Here is an 18,634-nt window from a genome sequence, read left to right as displayed (position 1 = left end):
TTGATTCAATCCACTGACAGCACGTCAACCCCGGTATACCACATCGCTCCAATTCACTCTATTCTTTGCCCTCCTTTCACCCTCCTGCATGTTCAGGCCCCGATCACACAAAATCTTTTTCACTCCATCTTTCCACCTCCAATTTGGTCTCCCTCTTCTCCTCGTTCCCTCCACCTCCGACACATATATCCTCTTGGTCAATCTTTCCTCACTCATTCTCTCCATGTGACCAAACCATTTAAAAACACCCTCTTCTGCTCTCTCAACCACGCTCTTTTTATTTCCACACATCTCTCTTACCCTTACGTTACTTCCTCGATCAAACCACCTCACACCACACATTGTCCTCAAACATCTCATTTCCAGCACATCCATCCTCCTGCGCACAACTCTATCCACGCCTCGCAACCATACAACATTGTTGGAACCACTATTCCTTCAAACATACCCATTTTTGCTTTCCGAGATAATGTTCTCGACTTCCACACATTCTTCAAGGCTCCCAGAATTTTCGCCCCCTCCCCCACCCTATGATACACTTCCGCTTCCATGGTTCCATCCGCTGCCAGAGCCACTCCCAGATATCTAAAACACTTCACTTCCTCCAGTTTTTCTCCATTCAAACTCACCTCCTAATTGAATTGACCCTCAACCCTACTGTACCTAATAACCTTGCTCTTATTCACATTTACTCTTAACTTTCTTCTTTCACACACTTTACCAAACTCAGTCACCAGCTTCTGCAGTTTCTCACATGAATCAGCCACCAGCGCTGTATCATCAGCGAACAACAACTGACTCACTTCCCAAACTCTCTCATCCCCAACAGACTTCATACTTGCCCCTCTTTCCAAAACTCTTGCATTCACCTCCCTAACAACCCCATCCATAAACAAATTAAACAACCATGGAGACATCACACACCCCTGCCGCAAACCTACATTCACTGAGAACCAATCACTTTCCTCTCTTCCTACACGTACACATGCCTTACATCCTCGATAAAAACTTTTCACTGCTTCTAACAACTTGCCTCCCACACCATATATTCTTAATACCTTCCACAGAGCATCTCTATCAACTCTATCATATGCCTTCTCCAGATCCATAAATGCTACATACAAATCCATTTGCTTTTCTAAGTATTTCTCACATACATTCTTCAAAGCAAACACCTGATCCACACATCCTCTACCACTTCTGAAACCACACTGCTCTTCCCCAATCTGATGCTCTGTACATGCCTTCACCCTCTCAATCAATACCCTCCCATATAATTTGCCAGGAATACTCAACAAACTTATACCTCTGTAATTTGAGCACTCACTCTTATCCCCTTTGCCTTTGTACAATGGCACTATGCACGCATTCCGCCAATCCTCAGGCACCTCACCATACATATATATATATATATATATATATATATATATATATATATATATATATATATATATATATATATATATATTTGCTTTGTCGCTGTCTCCCGACATATATATATATATATATATATATATATATATATATATATATATATATATATATATATATATATATATATACATTTATATAATTTTATCCCAGTGGATAGGGGAGAAAGAATACTTTCCACGTATTCCCTGCGTGTCGTAGAAGGCGACTAAAAGGGAAGGGAGCGGGGGGCTGGAAATCCTCCCCTCTCGTTTTTTTTTTTTTTTTTTTTTTTTTTACTTTTCCAAAAAGGAACAGAGAAGAAGGCCAGGTGAGGATATTCCCTAAAAGGCCCAGTCCTCTGTTCTTAACGCTACCTCGCTAATGCGGGAAATGGCGAATAGTATGAAAATATATATATATATATATATATATATATATATATATATATATATATACACACACACACACAAGACATGGTCTCTATATACAAAGAGATGAGACAACACGAATGTTAAAAAAATTCTCCCGCACACAAATAGTAATCACAAATGATACAATAAAAAAAAATTCAATGCTCCAAAAACAACAGAAAACGGGGAAGTAAAACTCCATTTGAGCACCATCAAGCAAATTTAGGTCGAGTCCATGCCCGGAGCTACTGGTAAGGAGGGATTCTCCCCATTTAGACACCGGTGGGTTAAAATCTACTACCATGACAGAATCTCGTTCGTCACAACAATTTTTTGACACAAAATCCTTCGTCTACTGGTGTCTGTGAGGAGGGCCTATAAATTAGTCCTAACCTACTTTGTTACCTACCCCATTAAACAGGGTGCACCATGGAATTCAGGATTCGGCGTAGAAACCTCTGTTGCTGATACCTAACCAGGAATCAGAAATGGCAATCATATAATTCCCTTCTAACCATGCTGTCTCTAACTCTGAAATCTTACTGCGTATACTCCCAACAACGCTCTAAGTATACGCAGTAAGTGGAATATAATGCGACTACTCTGTATTTCTTTAGTCTATTAAGACATTTAGCCTGACATGAGTTAGATTCAAGAATTCAGAAGTTTACTCTCACGAGAACAGGGACCCATCATGTTGGGAATAGGTGGAGCGGGATGCCCAGTATCTTGGTGGAAGGGAGGTGGGTTTTCCCGCGCTCCACCGGACAGAGTAATTGCCTAATATGATCTGTTGCCTCTTTCGGAATTCCCATGTTATTGAAGCAACCTGTTTTACAGTACGGGGAGGTAGGGAGCTCAACACTTGTAGGGCACCCTTCTCTTTACCATTTTCTATCATACAACATTTCAAATGGCTGCCTTAGTAACAGCGTCATATTTACGTTATGCCATGTATCCACCACTGAGTACAGGAGAATTTCCCGACTTCTTTTTCTTATAAGTATCTTGCCTAATTTCTTGTTATGCCATTCAGCTGCTCCTCTTCGTCATTCAAAGAAATGTACACTATCGACATTGTCAAACTAGTTAAGAGAATAGAGGATTGTAATAATCCCTCCCCTTAGTCTTCTCTTTTCCACAGTGGGCAACACTCTTACTACTGTACCTTTTCTCTGGCGCTCTCATTTAGTCTTTATTGCTTCTTTCAATGATGAAATCCTAATTTAGCTTTGATATAAATGTAGATAATATATAAAAGTCTTATCAGTATATTTCACAGCAGTTATAACATTAACCAGTAAACACTTTGCTCATTGATAACGCTCCCAACGTTGTAGCCTAGCCAGCACTAGCTTGGTCATAATGCCGACCCCTACGTTCTTTTCTGACACGTTTCATGTAGCTTTTTTTTTAAGTACTGAATCCCGTCTTCGTTACTTTACGTGCATTCGCTTGTGCTAAGGTTCGTCAACCATGTATCATATCAACTCTGTTTAAATCCCTTTATATGCAAACCTGATCAGAGCCTTAGAATCATCTGCAAACACACTCAGTCCCTCTGGCACGTCAGTTACATAGATCATCCCGGTTAAACAAGACAAGAGAGTCCTCTGCTTCCCTCTGCTGAGAATTTCCGACTGTATAATAATAATAATAATAATAATAATAACAATAATAACAATAATGATAATGATTAATAATAATAAACAACTTATTTATTGGACCACCATTTCATAAATGATTCTCAGCACAGTTTTCAAAGAAACCTCACGGCTGACAAATATGCCTAATTTCTTCTACGACATATTCAATACGTATGATGAAAGTAAAGCAGTAAAGCAACTGACTGTGACAGAAATCGATCTTGGCAGACTAGTCCTCTTTCTTATACATATTTAATGACACATTGTAAGATAACGAAATTTCGAGACAAGACTAGGCTGGGAAATAAATATACAACTCGAATTAGAATTATTAGGCTGGGAAATAAGTGTACAACTAGAATTAGAAGTATTAGGCTGGGAAATAAATGTACAACTAGAATTAAATACTAGGCTGGGAAATAAAGGTACAACTAGAATTGAACATCTGTAGTCTGGGCTCATAGGTGGCAAAGTAATTACAATATCGATAATTGCAAAGTTTTACATATCGGTGGTAAAAGAGAGAAGGCTAGCTAAAGTATGAATTCAGGTCAGATATACAGAAAGTAAATGAGGTTTTTAAAAAGACTTGGGTTGATATTTTCTAGTGATGTAAAGGCAAATAAGCACTGTGCATAAACAGTAATAAGGTCTCCAGATATTTCAAACCCAATATATGGGTGAGGCTGGGTATTAACCAGCCTCACCTAGCTACCCACGATCATTCCTAGCTGCTCCACTGACCTCTCTACACGCTCCTGAAGACGATTTGATGAATGCTAATCTAAACGTAGAAACAATCTTTGGGGTATCTTTCACAACCACTCTATCCACATAAAAAGAGATGATACAACAATGATACAAACTACGGACTGATCAAAGATCTGGACAACAGTACAAACCTGGAGCACTCTTAGTTCCCTCGAAGCCTCAAAGCACTCAAGGGAGACTCCAGTCATCATCCACCGGTTTACACAGTGAACAATGTTTAACTTTGCAGAGTAAATAAAAAAAAAAAGACAAAGATACAACGCTCACACATCCGCACTCATAGTCTGTCAGGGGTACGTAAATATGACATTAAAAACACACTTCCAGATAATCAGCCACATGCACAAATAATCAATAAAAAAAAAAAAACATACACAACTGTACAAACTTCGGTATTCTCTTCCATTTCAAACTATCCCTTCCTGTCCCACTTTTTCTTCCTATCCTCCAACCACCCTAAACATCATGAAAATGCTGTCAGACTTTAACTGTATGTATATTTCTCCCTGTATACAATCATGAACACTATTCTATTCCATTTCTGTTTCTGTGTACAGCCACGAACAGAACCAATTATTCCACCTGCATAAACATAATATTCAATTCTTGTAAAACCATAACACAACCGTTGTATTCCATCTTTATATCCACTGACTGTATCAGTTGCTCCCTGTACAATTAAAGAGGCCTCAGAGAGCAAATAATTACAAGAACCTCCCTTTCTCTTTCTCTAAGGCCAGACCAATTTTTTTGGACCATGGGGCCTTCTGTGTGGTCTTGTGTAACTCTATGTAACACTCTTCCTGTGTGCACAGGTCATCAACACCACCGAGCTGTACGAGTTCTGTCTCAACTTCTCCGGGAGAATCCAGGCGCACGTCAGTCACCAGCCGACCCGTATGTCCCAGGAGGACCTCAAACCCCACCTGAAGAAGCTCCTCAAGAAGTTGGATTTCTTGGCTTTCGTTTCCCCGTTCGTGGAGAGTCATGTGGGGGTGGTCACCACGGCCCATGACATCCGAGCGCTCTACAACCTCCTGGACCTGTACAGCGCCCTGGAAGACCTCCGCCAGAAGTACTTGCAGAAGGTGAGGCATCTTGGTGTCAAGCTAGCTATTTCTGAGCTAATATCGGCTAAAACTGATTGCTGCTCTTAGGGATATTTCCAGGACTTTGATTGCCTATAACTATTTCTAGAAATGTTGATGAGCTATTTCAGCTTGGAAGTTGGCTATTTTCCATTAACAATCATGGAGTCCATTTTCCGCTATAATTATACAGTCAGTTGACTGTTTTCTGAATTTAACAACAGGAGGAAAACAATCTAAGTATAGCTGCTATTTCCGCGGCCTCGGTGACACAGGATGACCATTTTCCATATGATAAGCAGGAGAGATGTAGCTCTAACCACGGGAAAAATACTTTAATAACAGAAGCCGGGAGGAAAACTGTGTCTGGATAGAATAACAGTCTTCTGACCTCTGACTTACCCATTAACGGTCAGGTGAGAAGACGCCATTTTATCCTAGGATTGAACCGTCGTCGTGCTCTCGTCACTGCAAATTATAATTCTGAGGTAGAAATTCGGTCCTACGGCTGGGGTACTTATGGTCCTCCCTCACCATCATGGTGCTGCACCATACCGCCATAACATGCCCTTACCACCATGCTTCTGGGTTGCAGGTTATGGAAAGGATAGTGATCCTGTCCAGCCGCTACACCGGTCTGCCTGGCCGTCTCATCAACCCACTAGTCCATCTAATCCCGGCCTTCGACAGACACATCAACAACATCAGGAGGAACATGACAGCCTTATACAGGTAAGATCTAAGGCCGTACCTCCCCTTATTTTGAGTCTGGGGGTTGAGTTAGTGAGGCTTGTGTTTATAAAGGTATCACAGGTAAGATCTGTGCTACCCGTGACTTTACTTTCAGTCTCCGGAGTCTGCTTGGAAGGTTGTAAAGGTCCACATGCAATCATCAGGGATACCTGTATTCAGTTCATGTTCATTTTGTAATATTCTAACCTCAACATAAAAATGAGGCCATCCACAAGGTGCCTGCCGTACAACATTACCAGCTGGTATCACATATGTTGGCATCACGTATGAATGTTCTTTACATTACTCACAATGGTCAGCACACATCCTAATCACTTCCCTTCACTTAAAAGTATGATTCATCATATCTTCTCTTATTCTCAACGTACAAATTGTCTTATGTTGGAGTATAATGTTCGTAATCTCGGTTTTTTCCACAAATCACACAGTACATTTTATCGTGATCCTCACAACTGCTTTCACATCGCCATCCACTTTCGTATCCTAACGTTAATCCATATTCCCATCCACTTTTGTATCCAATTATCAACATAACCAAAATGACATCCCTACACCTATTCTTTCCACATGTATGATATCGTTCATCTCAATATTGTCATCACACCAGTTTATACTCCTGTGGTGTCCTCAATATCTCCTCTTCCCAATACTTTCTTTTTGATTTCCTTTTTATACCAACAGTTCCCTCACTCATCAATATGTTTTGCTGTCAGCCAATTTATTCCCAGACAACCCAGTAACCAACTTCAGTAACATCCTTTCTCATCAATTTGTTAAGAGCACTTCAGTCACTTATCATGAAACGTCCTTTTGAAGTTTTGGTCTCTTCCTCATCTTTTAGAATATTATTAGCAGAGCACCTGCATCTATGTTCCTGAAACTATTTCAATATAACGAAGTGGTATGTATCTATGATGGTCTAATGACGTAACTATAATACGGCATCAGCACTCTGGTACATCTTATATATAAGTTTATATACAATAAAGACTGATTAGAATATTTTCTGCACATTTGTTGTTATGTATCTTTTGATTACTGATAAAAATTATTGGGTATCTATTCGTAATTATTACTTCAAGACATGCAAAAAGTTTCCTTGAAATTCTTAATAAACACATTTCTCATTATCTTACTGTATACTTCTCAGCCCTTACTTACATCATAATATTATATGTCCTTAATGAATTTATGTATGTTATGTTCATTACGAAAAGAATGTCCTTTAAAACACTTTAGACAGTCGGCCACAGATCTGCGCTGGAGCCGAGCGTCAACAACGTGCAGTTCGTGGCAAGGTACCAGCCGCACTCCCTACCCAAGCTGGATCGCATGATGGCTAACCTCTCCCTTCCTTCACCCTTCTTGGTTAGTGCAGTTACTGGCTTGTTTTGGCCATTCCCTTCCTCTAGTAACTAGTCCCCCCCCCCACCCCAGACGTGAACGTCTGTTGAGGAAATCAACTATCATTTCCAATATTTTTCCCATTACCTGTTCTGACTTTATACTATTTACCCTACTTCCAATATCTTGAGGGAACTGGCTGATTTAATGAAGGCAAACATATTCTTTTCTTATACAAACGGGACAATCGCTTCTCGCGGGCAGCAAGACCAAAGACCAAAAGTTACCAGCAAATGTTAAATCACATTGTACTGATGGGGTTGTACTTCAGGGGTAGGGAAATTGGTTTAGTCGTAAGCAACACGTAGAGATTAATTAACGGTCAAGCCGCAGAATGGTTAGATGTAATAAGTGGTGTGCCTTAAGGTTCAGTCTTGGGATCTGTTCTTTTCCTAATATCTATCAATCATGTTGATAATGGCCTTCATTGTAATACATCGAAATTGGCAGACGATACTGGGCTGGAAAATATACCGAATGAAAGTGAACGTCTGCAGCTTCAAAGTAATACAGACAAACTGAGGGATTGAGATCATGGGTGCTAAATGAATTTCATTACTGACATGTATAGAGTTTTAAACATCGGAAAAGAAAGCGAGAAGGCAAGCTACAGTATGAGTTCTGTTGAGGTACAAAATGAAAATAAAGAAAAACGTAATAATCTCTGGTATCCTATAGCTAAATAAGCATTAAAAAGGGGGAAAAAAAAATACTGAGATTCATAAGTAGGGCTGTCAAAGTCTACAAAAAATATCCTCTCTTTGAAATTAATTGGTGTTCCATCTTGAATAATGTGTTCAGTATCGGTCAACCTGCTTGAAAAATGCATAGAGGGATAGAGAGCGACCAAGATGATTCTTGAACGTGAGAAACAAATCTTATGAGACCAGACGAAACGACTCAAGTATATTTACCTCAGAAAAATGAAGATCAAGAGGAGGTCTAACACAGGGACTCAAAATAATCAAGGGCTTCGATAATCTCGATTTAACTACGAAGATTTGATTCGTCTAATTTCACTCGCAGTAAGGTATATAAGCTCGTGGGCAAACGCTTAAACTCGAATAGGGGTGGGGTCTATTTTCTTCGACCAGACTGTTAGAACATGGAATGATTAACTGATTAGGGTGGTTGAAGGCAATACCACATATATGTTTGAGAGACTTGATAACAAGTCCATAACACTATTTGCGCCTCCTTAGCTACGCCTTTCAAGTCTTACCACACTAATCTGGTAGTTTCCGACATCTCCCACTATCACAAACAGCCCGTTACAGTTTCAGTTCATTTGTTTTCCACTGACAAACTTATAAAAGTAAGTCCAGTTCATCTAACAATAGCAGTCCCACAAATAAATCACTAATAAATCTTTAGTGGAAAAAATAACTATGAAACAATATATACACTGTTGCCTTTTCCTAGCGCTACCTCGCACACAAGAGGAGGGAGGGGGTTGTTATTTCATATGTGGCGAGGTGGCGATGGGAATGAATAAAGGCAGTGTGAATTATGTACATGTGTATGTATATGTCTGTATATATATGTATACGTTGTGATGTATAGGTATGTATATTTGCGTGTGAGGACGTGTATATAAATGTGTATGTGGGTGGGTTGGGCCATTCTTTCGTCTGTTTTCTTGCGCTGACGCGGGAGACAGCGACAAAAAAAAAAAAAGAAAAAAAAAAATATATATATATATATATATATATATATATATATATATATATATATATATATATATATGAAGACACGACGGCCCTGACCTCAGTTGATGCAAATCATATCGTTGTTACCAGCAGAACATGGACGAGGGTGGGTACACGCTGCGGCCAGCCGACCACCCGCGCTACATCATGAGTGTCCAGCGATCTGGCGACCTGTGGAGGATGGAGGCCACCACGTCAGGCACACCCGCACCATCCTTAGTGTTCTCGTAAGTGGTATACTGCAATGATTATGATGATATTAGAGTCTGATCTCCAAACAATCCTCTTGCTCTAAACTTTTCCCTAGCTTTTCAACACAAATATAAAAAAAAAAGAAAATTTCCTTGTTCTTTTGAATACATTAAAGGCCCTCAAAATTAAGTGATCAAATGTTTTTTTTGTGTGTTTCAGAGTTTCCCTACGTAGATTTTTCATCTTTCACCCTCATTCATTATCTTCATTATATATTCGCTTTTAGAGTAAAATTACCTTAATCATTGTTTAAATCTGCTAACCTTTAAACTGACTTACACGAGAGCGATGAGCACCACTGCACATAACATGTTATGACACGTTTTAGAAAAATTTGTCCATATATCCCAATGTTTACGTGTTCCTACAGACAGTTACATCATCACATGCAGTTCATCCGTCCATACGTAGTTGCTACATCATTAAAGACTGTTCTATTGTCACTAAAGCCATTCAAAACATATGCAAATCAAGAAAAAGAAAAAAAGTTTTAGATAATCTCAGGTGCAACTCTTGTGATGCTAGAAACGAATATGCGGAGAGAATAACATACATTCAGCTAAATATGTGCACTTTTCCTGACCCATCCTCCAATCTTATGTAATCTATAATCACACTTCTATCACATGTATTACATAGGTTCAAGCCAGTTCGTGGAGACTACGATGCAGTACAATACGTTCTGTCCAGTGCCCTGCTGCCGGCAACATACCACCTCGTCATTCCTCCCGGGCCCGGGGCCCACGCTGCCAAACGAAAAGATATTCTGTATTTCGACACACAGGTGGGTCGTGCTTCCCAATTATGAAGGGGCTAGGAGAGTGATTATTTATCCCGACCAACAAAAAAACGGTAATACTGGGATAAATAAATAAAAAAAATCTTTTAATATCTTGATGCTTTTCATGAAATCGACTTTAAAAGTCCGTAAACCTCTCAGAAATTTTTAAAACTGAATTTAATAAACTTAGAAATTCATTTTCGAATAAAGCTGTTATCATTAGCTGCATTGTTCGTCAACGGTAAGAAGAAGTTATCTGAATTTTCGTGCAGGGAAAAACCAATTAGCTGAAACTACATTTTGTTGATGTATGTTATCTTTTATCATGTATGTTAATGTTGGAAGCAGACTTGGGTTGTAGAAGATATGTTGGTGTCATTTTAGTGAAAGAGTTGTAGACGAATTGAGCTATCAATGAGCAAAGTTCGGTAAGGGTGTTAATGATGATACCATTAATGGAGGCGGGTGTCTTGCAAGAACATTTGAAGTATATAGAAAGCTGGTGAACTGGAAGAATGTAAGGTTTGCGTGTAGGAGGCTTGTGTGCGGGGAGTACTCGCCCCAACTCTCATGTGGGAATGTGGAAATTAAAATCAATATAAATATCAGGGGAAGTCAAAGATAGGAAAAGGAAATATTCACGGAGAGTTGTTTTTAAACTAGCAAATTCAAAAATAAAAAACCTTGATATTCGCTCGTCATTGTTTTCTGTCGAAGCAAGGGAAGGCAAAGTAAAATGAACCTGAGAGGAGAGGAGGGATTTTGTAATGATTCTACTCTGTGCTCCAACAGGAGGGAGGCGCCCTGGACGTTATCAAATTACCCGAGGAAGAACATGTTCTGGTCCACAAGATCAAAGGCATTAGAGACCAGGTCCTCTTCCTATACTGGCGAACACAGGACACCAAGGTTGGGCTCACTAGTTCCTACCCAGGACGCGAGGCTCATTGGCTCTTACAGAACACAACTTCGTCAACATCCACCTCACCCCAGCGACTGACCGACGAGCAGACCAACTAAACTAACCTAACCCCACACGTGAAGGGTTAGAAATCTAGGGATTTTCGTCGTCGGTCAATAACTGCCTTGGTATTTAACTCAGTTATAACACTATTTTGAGCGAGAACTAAGTGTCTGCGGTACAGAACCATCCCAGTGTTAAACGAGCTCTCTTGTAACGCTTAATATGTCAAAAAAGGCCATGTCAGTGTCAGCACATTACCGGAAACAACACATCAACTGCAGCTTAGTAGGTCCCGGTGAAGTAGTCACACGATGTTGGTGGACTGGGAGAACTGTTCATACTAGGTTACTGTACTCCCGGTGGAGCAACGTCCACTGTGCTACTGGTGGAGCAACGTCCACTGTGCTGCTGGTGGAGCAACGTCCACTTTGCTCCTGGTGGAGCAACGTCCACTGTGCCACTGGTGGAGCAACGTCCACTGTGCTACTGGTGGAGCATCGTCCACTGTGCTGCTAGTGGAGCATCGTCCACTGTGGTGCTAGTGGAGCATCGTCCACTATGCTGCTGGTGGAGCAACGTCCACTGTACTACTGGTGGAGCATCATCCACTGTGCTGCTGGTGGAGCAACGTCCACTGTGCTGCTGGCGGAGAAGCGTCTACTGTGCTCCTGGTGGAGCAACGTCCACTGTACTGCCGGTGGAGGAACGTCCACTATGCTACTTGGTGGAACAACGTCCACTGTGCTACTGGTGGAGTAGCGTCCACGATTTATTTTTGTCCCTGTAAAAATCTTTATTTACATATTTAGTCAGCCACTTCGTTTTTGTACATGATCTAGATTTTACTGTTAGTATAAGACTATGTAAGATAGTACATGCAATGGTAAAGTTACCTTGATAAGGTAGAAATACTTGTAAAGATTTTTTTCACCACATATTATGTGTATGCATGCGTAAGTATATTTATGTATATAGATAAATGTATAGTTGTTAGAGGACGTGGCCTTTCTTCGTCTGTTCTTAGTTACCTCGCTAACGCAAGAAACAGCGATATTATACAGACATTACTTCTTTATTTGTGTATGTTGGTTCCTTGATTTCCAGGTCATTGTAAGTATTCTCTTGGTTGGTAGTCTTGTTACCCTTATCATTCCAATTTCTACTAATATTGCTTCTGTGAATATCTAGTTTACATGTTCGAGTTATCAATACTTAATCAGGGAGGTTTAAAGCGGTTTCTATATTTCATAAAAATATTTTTAAAAAATTAATTTCATTTCAGCAACCTTTGCAATTTAGCACAATCACCTCTAAAAGTTTACATGAACCATCTCCCCATGCAACCCAGAAATCATTTTAGACCAATTAGCAGAATAACTCGATTATATTGATTAGAATGGTGCAAACTAATGGTTCTGAGTAAAAATTACTTTTCACGGAGGGACGGTATTCTTTCTACCTCAACTGACGACGTAATGCTGCAGCAATAGTATAAAAATTCAAACTTCGGAAAAGTATAAGTTGCAACTTTAACACTTCAAAATCGTAAAAATACATGTTGCAGCTTTAACACCTCAAAATCTTAGTGTGCTTCACGAATTATACATGTTGGCTTACATTAAAAAGTTCTATTTAAATATTGATTAGAATCTCGAAAGCATGTAACTGATACCCTGTTGCAAAAGTATTATTATAAAAGATCCAGCTTGAACTGGGATCTCGGAAGAAAGATCGTGGCCCCATGGAACGAACTTTTAAAAGCCTGATAACTATTTCAAATAATTTTCACATCAATACGACTTTGCAACGAATGAGTTCATGCTGTCTTCATATAAAGCACAGGCACATCGTACCATCAACTCATAATTGCTGACATCAAAGGTAAATATTTACAAAATGACAGAATATGAAATCGTAAACAAACTATTCTCATTAGGCTACCAAACCACAGACCACTCACCTAGCATCACTGGAAGTCGCTCCCAGTCCCAAATATACATCTATGGCTTCAGTGTTCACTTACTCGAAAATTCATTGTAAACATCAGTACTTTACTGGATCTTCACCAGCAGAACAACACTAATAACAAAGTTTTCAGCCGCAACAGACCGAACAGGTTTGCAGCGGAACAATTACGAGACATAGCCGATCGCCGACTCACGTGTCAAGCGAACTGCTTCGAAATAGTCCACAAAAAGGTGAATGTTAGGATACACCTTATTTTTAGCGATATCATTACCTGTGGGTTGCAAAAATGCAAAGTCCCCCTTTTTTTAATAATGATATCTCACAAGTTTACTTACCATACTGTGTAAACACCACGTTGTGTCCCACGCAAATAGTATCGAGATTGAGTCATATAGGAATAAATATATCATATTAATGCTAAATCAGTTTCAGCTTAAACGCACAGCTCATAGGAAAAGTGATTCATATATAGAAAGTTAAATAATGGTGCCTTTATTGTTGATATGTGGTGTACAAGTTTCGAACCGCAATCACCACCATAAACGAAGCAGGTGACTCGGTTCCAAATTATTCAATTCCTACATGACTTCGATGTGCTTATCCCTGCTTTAAACCAGTTTTTCTACCCGCACGGCATGTGTTACCTCAAACACCACAATAAGAAGAGTCCAACCTCTGGCACTCTTTATTAGTTACAGAAATTATATGATCTGACAGCAACATTAGAAAGATCCCGTATAAAGTAGGCCTCAGTGGATAACAACTATACCTGGTGAATCTGTGTTTCATATGACTCGAACCTTAAGCAATAGAGGATTACGAAACTAATAGGCCATAGACATTATTTTGCGCTGCTCCTGTACATTAAGGAATCAAAAGATGTTATGAAACAACAAAAACAATAATATTTACTTCCCAAGAAAATATAACCAGTGGTATGCTTGTACATCAGACTAACAAAAACGATATTCGCAATTAAATCAGAGGTCCGAGTTTCGTGACTGAAACTGAAGACCACCTCCTTGGCATGAGCTTCTTTTACCATGAACATTCATATTGTTTGCCCCGGCCAATCGAGTTCTAAATGTTTCTACATAACAATTTGGCCCTGGTGCCAAAATATTTTAGCCTTTCCTCATGAAGGAGGCCCTGAGAAAATTAAAATGTTGAACCTACCTATTTTCGTCAAATTATTGGGCCATCCCCCCAAATAATTCACCCATTTTACTGTCTTGTACTTAATTGTACCATTTTTTTCAGCCTTAGACTCGAGCTTATATAACTTATGGGTAATCCGCCTCTGAGTATATGGGGTAAAAGTTGGTATTGGAGTGGGAACTGATGGATAATGTATTGTACCTATTGTGGGAAGATTCAATGCAGCTGCAATCAGATAATTCAATGGCAACAGGGTAAATGCTGATGCGCATGAAAAAAAAAACTAACCACAGTGCCCATGTTGTGAGCATTTACATAGCCACTCCAATCAAATTTCCGTCATAAAATCTACATATAGTTTATTCTGTATTTTCAGTTCCAGTAACAATATGAAACAACTGAAGTCTTAGGTCTATGGCATCTTTTATCTGCTTCATTCTAAACCTGTTTCATTAAAAGTCTACTCGAAGTGCAACATGGCCGATGGCTCGAGTCTTTTTGTGGAAATTTTAAAGAACTAGAACCTAATGATTATTCAGCTCTTCTTCACATTAAAAATAACTAAAAAAAAGTTACTTCCTGAAGACTAAACATTTTGGCTTCCTTTAAAGATCAGTAAATTTAAATATTACTTAGACTTCTTTTAAGAAAAGGTATTCATATCACTCTGAAATCCCTAAATTATTTTTATTTCCTTTATCATTATCATTATTATTATTATTAGTTATTATTATTATTATTATTATTATTATTATTATACTCGCATAATTCAGGTTTGATTCCGAGACAAAAACTTTAAAACTACTAAAAATCACGTCCAAATGGAACTGGCAAACCTTTGAAAACAGTACTACACAAACCAAACCACATGTGGCCTTACCTCCTTATTGCATTCCATTATCTTTTGATTTCATTGACATTCAATTTCCTTATTCAACACTCTCCCAAACTATCAATTTTGGACTATCAAAAATGTGTGCCAGCAAATGGTTTACTTCCCAGCCCCAAAACTGCTAGCATACTGCAGAACCACTCCTTGTTCAAAGACCTTATTTACCTTGCCACCCCATCTTTAAGCAGATTAAACAGCCATGATGATGTCAAATTCTTGACATGCTTCCACCTCACGGGGAACCACCAGCCCTACTTCCTTATGCCTCCTGCCCTGCTGTCCTTGCAAAAACTCCGAAGTGCATGTTACAATTTTCCTTTTACCCCATCTGTAGCACATTCCATATGGTATCTTCATCAACCCTATTGTGTTTTTTCTCCAGATTCATAACTGCCACATTAAAGTCAACCTCCTCAAAAGTTATTGTCTTACATTCTTCAGAGCAAACTCCTGGTCCACACATACTCTACTTCTGAAACCACATAGGTTCTCATGTCACCTGCTCTGTAAACATGACCACCAGACTCAATTATCTTGTATAGTTACCATATGTATACCTCTGTAATTCAAGCATCATTTTTGTATGTCTTACCTTTCTACATGAGCATTATATATGCATTCTGCCAGTCTTAAATATTTCATTTTGAGCTGACAAACCAGTTAATAAAACTGCTACCCTTTAAATAATCACCTACTATCCCATCCAATCCTGACATTCTCTCATATTTCATCTTGTGCAAAACTTCCATTACCATCCATTCTCCATGACTCACTGCACATCTGCCACCCTATCACTGAAAATAGTTTGCAGTCCAAAATGCTCATTCCATCACCTTTGTCATCACTTTTCCTTCTGCTTTCTTCATTGTTACCCCCATTTGTTCAAATTTTCAAACATTATTCCTTTAAACAAAAAATCAGCTTTGTCTTATCCTTTTCTAATCACATGCATTTCTTCCATGCAGATATTGGTCCAATCATACAACCCCTCATCTAACTAATACTTTAAACTTCCTCATCCACCACTCCCTACCCTTTCTCATAGGTTCAAATCCACTTTTCCCATACCAACCCCCTTAAGCACTGCTCACCTAAGTGCCACCCATTCCACAGTTTTATTTACTCTCACTTTATGCCATTCTTCACTGTCTCTTGTGGTGTTTGTAAACACAATCCACATTTGCAAACTCACTCACTTCCACACATCTTTTACCTTAATCCAACATCAACTTTCCTCATCCAAGAAAAGATAGGCATAGTATGTGCCACCCCTTTTACCACATTTACATTCAATACCTTCACATTTGCTTACCTCGCAATTAACTCATGATCCATAAGTACCCATAAATTCCCAACCCCAGATTCTGCATGTCTATGTATGAATATTTTCAAAAGAACAAATAATAGGCTCCACATTCTGATACAAATTCTATGAGGAAGGATGAACTAAGAAAATATACGAAGGCAGAGGGTATCACAAATAAAAAGTTGAACTATGTATTCCTGCTCACAATTCATATAAAACCTCTTACAAGCGTTTCTCCATTTTCATTTAAATCAGAGATTCATGCCCCCTGATTATAACACCTGCTGCCAAGTCTCTGCCAAAGGACTCGCTAAACTCCTCCCAAAATGCATACCTTTCTTCTCTCCTCTTGCTGCCTTGTGCAAGAGCACCAACATTCACCCACCTCTCCATCTACTGTAAATCTAAACCACATCAGCCTTTTACTCTCATGTGTCCTACAACTAATTAGGCATCATCCATGCCTAATTATCCCCATACTAACTCCAGACTATACCCTCTTTAAAACATTCCTGGCACACTAGATCTGACCCCTCACCCTTCAACTTTTCATTCATAGGCTGAATATACAAGTTTCTCTCATTGAACATTATACCTGTCTCTCACCTATTTGCTTCCTGGTTATAACCATGCTGATTTAGACATCCTAGCGTAAGCCCTCAAGGAATATCCTTGCTTGATTCCCTCCTCTACTACTACTTTTAGTGATAATACAGGATGGAAGAATTTCAGCCCCTTGAAGTTACTTTCTATAACACACAGGAGATACATGGGTAGTATTGTTTCTTACCTATCTCTTGGGGTTAGAAAAGAAAGGAGGAAACCTGAAAGTGTTAAAACTGGCCTTTCCTAGAAATTTGGGGAGACAAAAAAGATTGAAAGTATTGATGCTTTTCTGTGGGTACTGATGGAAAGCATCTGAAGGGGAAAAAGATACAAAAGCCTAGTATAGTATGGGTGTTTTTAGAGGATTTTTTTCCCCAAACTGCATTTCTCATCTTTATAGGTAGTGTCAGGGAGAATGACCTCATCTCCACATATCCATCTTGTCACATATATAATGCACAAAAACCATCGTTACCATCCACAGTAAAGTCCTACAAAGTTTTCCAAAGTTTTCATTGTCCATTTCATTTGCCCTAGTTCAGTCACTAAATTGCACAGCAAGCACCAAACATTTCATGTTTCTAATTACTGCAGGCTTCATTTTCCTTAACATTTAGCCTTTGATCTCATTAGTCTCGCCTTCCCCTATAAAGCTTCTACTCCTGACAGATCCTCTTTGTCAGTCTTTGGTTAGTTCAAACCACATCTGCATACCCTTGTTAACTCTATTTGACTGAACTCACAATACCTCTCACTGACAATGTTTATTTTGATAATCTACACCGTGTTATTTAAATTTCAGCACAGACCTCTTCCTTTTCAATGCATTGAAGGCTCATGTGTCACAACCAATCAACATTCAGAACATAGAATTTTCCTTACACTTACTCCTGAATTTCCCTTCCACATACTCCTTAATGCATTTAGGGCATTATGCCACTTTTCTGTCATGGAACTAACTCCCTTGACACTATCCATTGCACTCCCATATATCTTTAGCACAGTAACAAGGAAAACTTTTATATCATTTCTCTAGGTTCTAAAGGGTCACAAAAATTTTTGATGCACTCAAGACAGCAATTAAAAGACTGAATTTCAGATATTTCTTTTACATAAGAACCTCATAAAAAAAACGGGGAGAATTGGGAGTACAAGAAAGATGTGGAAAGGAGAGGTGTAGGAATACAAGAATAAAATAAGTTATTACATCTAGCCCTGTGCCTAGTTGTAATGAAACAGTGAGACCAGCAATCCTAACATGAAGGGCTTAAGAAGTATTACATTAACACTCGTTACTCAAGAAGAAATACTTTGCTACCAGTACTTGCGTATGAGGTAGTTGATTAACAGTTTTTCAAATAAAATCTTAATCTGCATTATATGTAAAACACAATGCACCAGCCAATACTTCCTAAACTTTCATTCCTGTGGTGCTGCTGACTATGTAAACTAATGATTATATTTCAAGCAACCAAATTACTACACTCGGCACAAGCTCTAACAAAGGTAAGTT

The 18,634-nt window shown here is 39.0% G+C and overlaps 1 protein-coding gene across 3 annotated transcripts in view; it reads left to right on the top strand.

Moving 5' to 3' along the window:
- Window positions 1-12,628, top strand: part of LOC139749538 (uncharacterized) — a 19,379-nt gene extending 6,751 nt beyond the window's left edge. For all 3 annotated transcript variants that reach the window (XM_071663517.1, XM_071663516.1, XM_071663518.1), the window contains exons 4-9: window positions 5,056-5,328; window positions 5,924-6,060; window positions 7,335-7,449; window positions 9,288-9,421; window positions 10,086-10,230; window positions 11,020-12,628. In XM_071663517.1, the coding sequence (XP_071519618.1) occupies window positions 5,056-5,328; window positions 5,924-6,060; window positions 7,335-7,449; window positions 9,288-9,421; window positions 10,086-10,230; window positions 11,020-11,247 (1,032 nt within the window). In that variant the 3' untranslated portion in view covers window positions 11,248-12,628. The remainder of the gene's footprint in view (window positions 1-5,055; window positions 5,329-5,923; window positions 6,061-7,334; window positions 7,450-9,287; window positions 9,422-10,085; window positions 10,231-11,019) is intronic.
- The last annotated feature ends 6,006 nt before the right edge of the window (window positions 12,629-18,634 follow it).

Source organism: Panulirus ornatus, chromosome 7 (genome assembly GCF_036320965.1).
Source record: "Panulirus ornatus isolate Po-2019 chromosome 7, ASM3632096v1, whole genome shotgun sequence".
NCBI lineage: Eukaryota > Metazoa > Arthropoda > Malacostraca > Decapoda > Palinuridae > Panulirus > Panulirus ornatus.
This window is presented reverse-complemented; position numbering and strand designations above follow the sequence as displayed.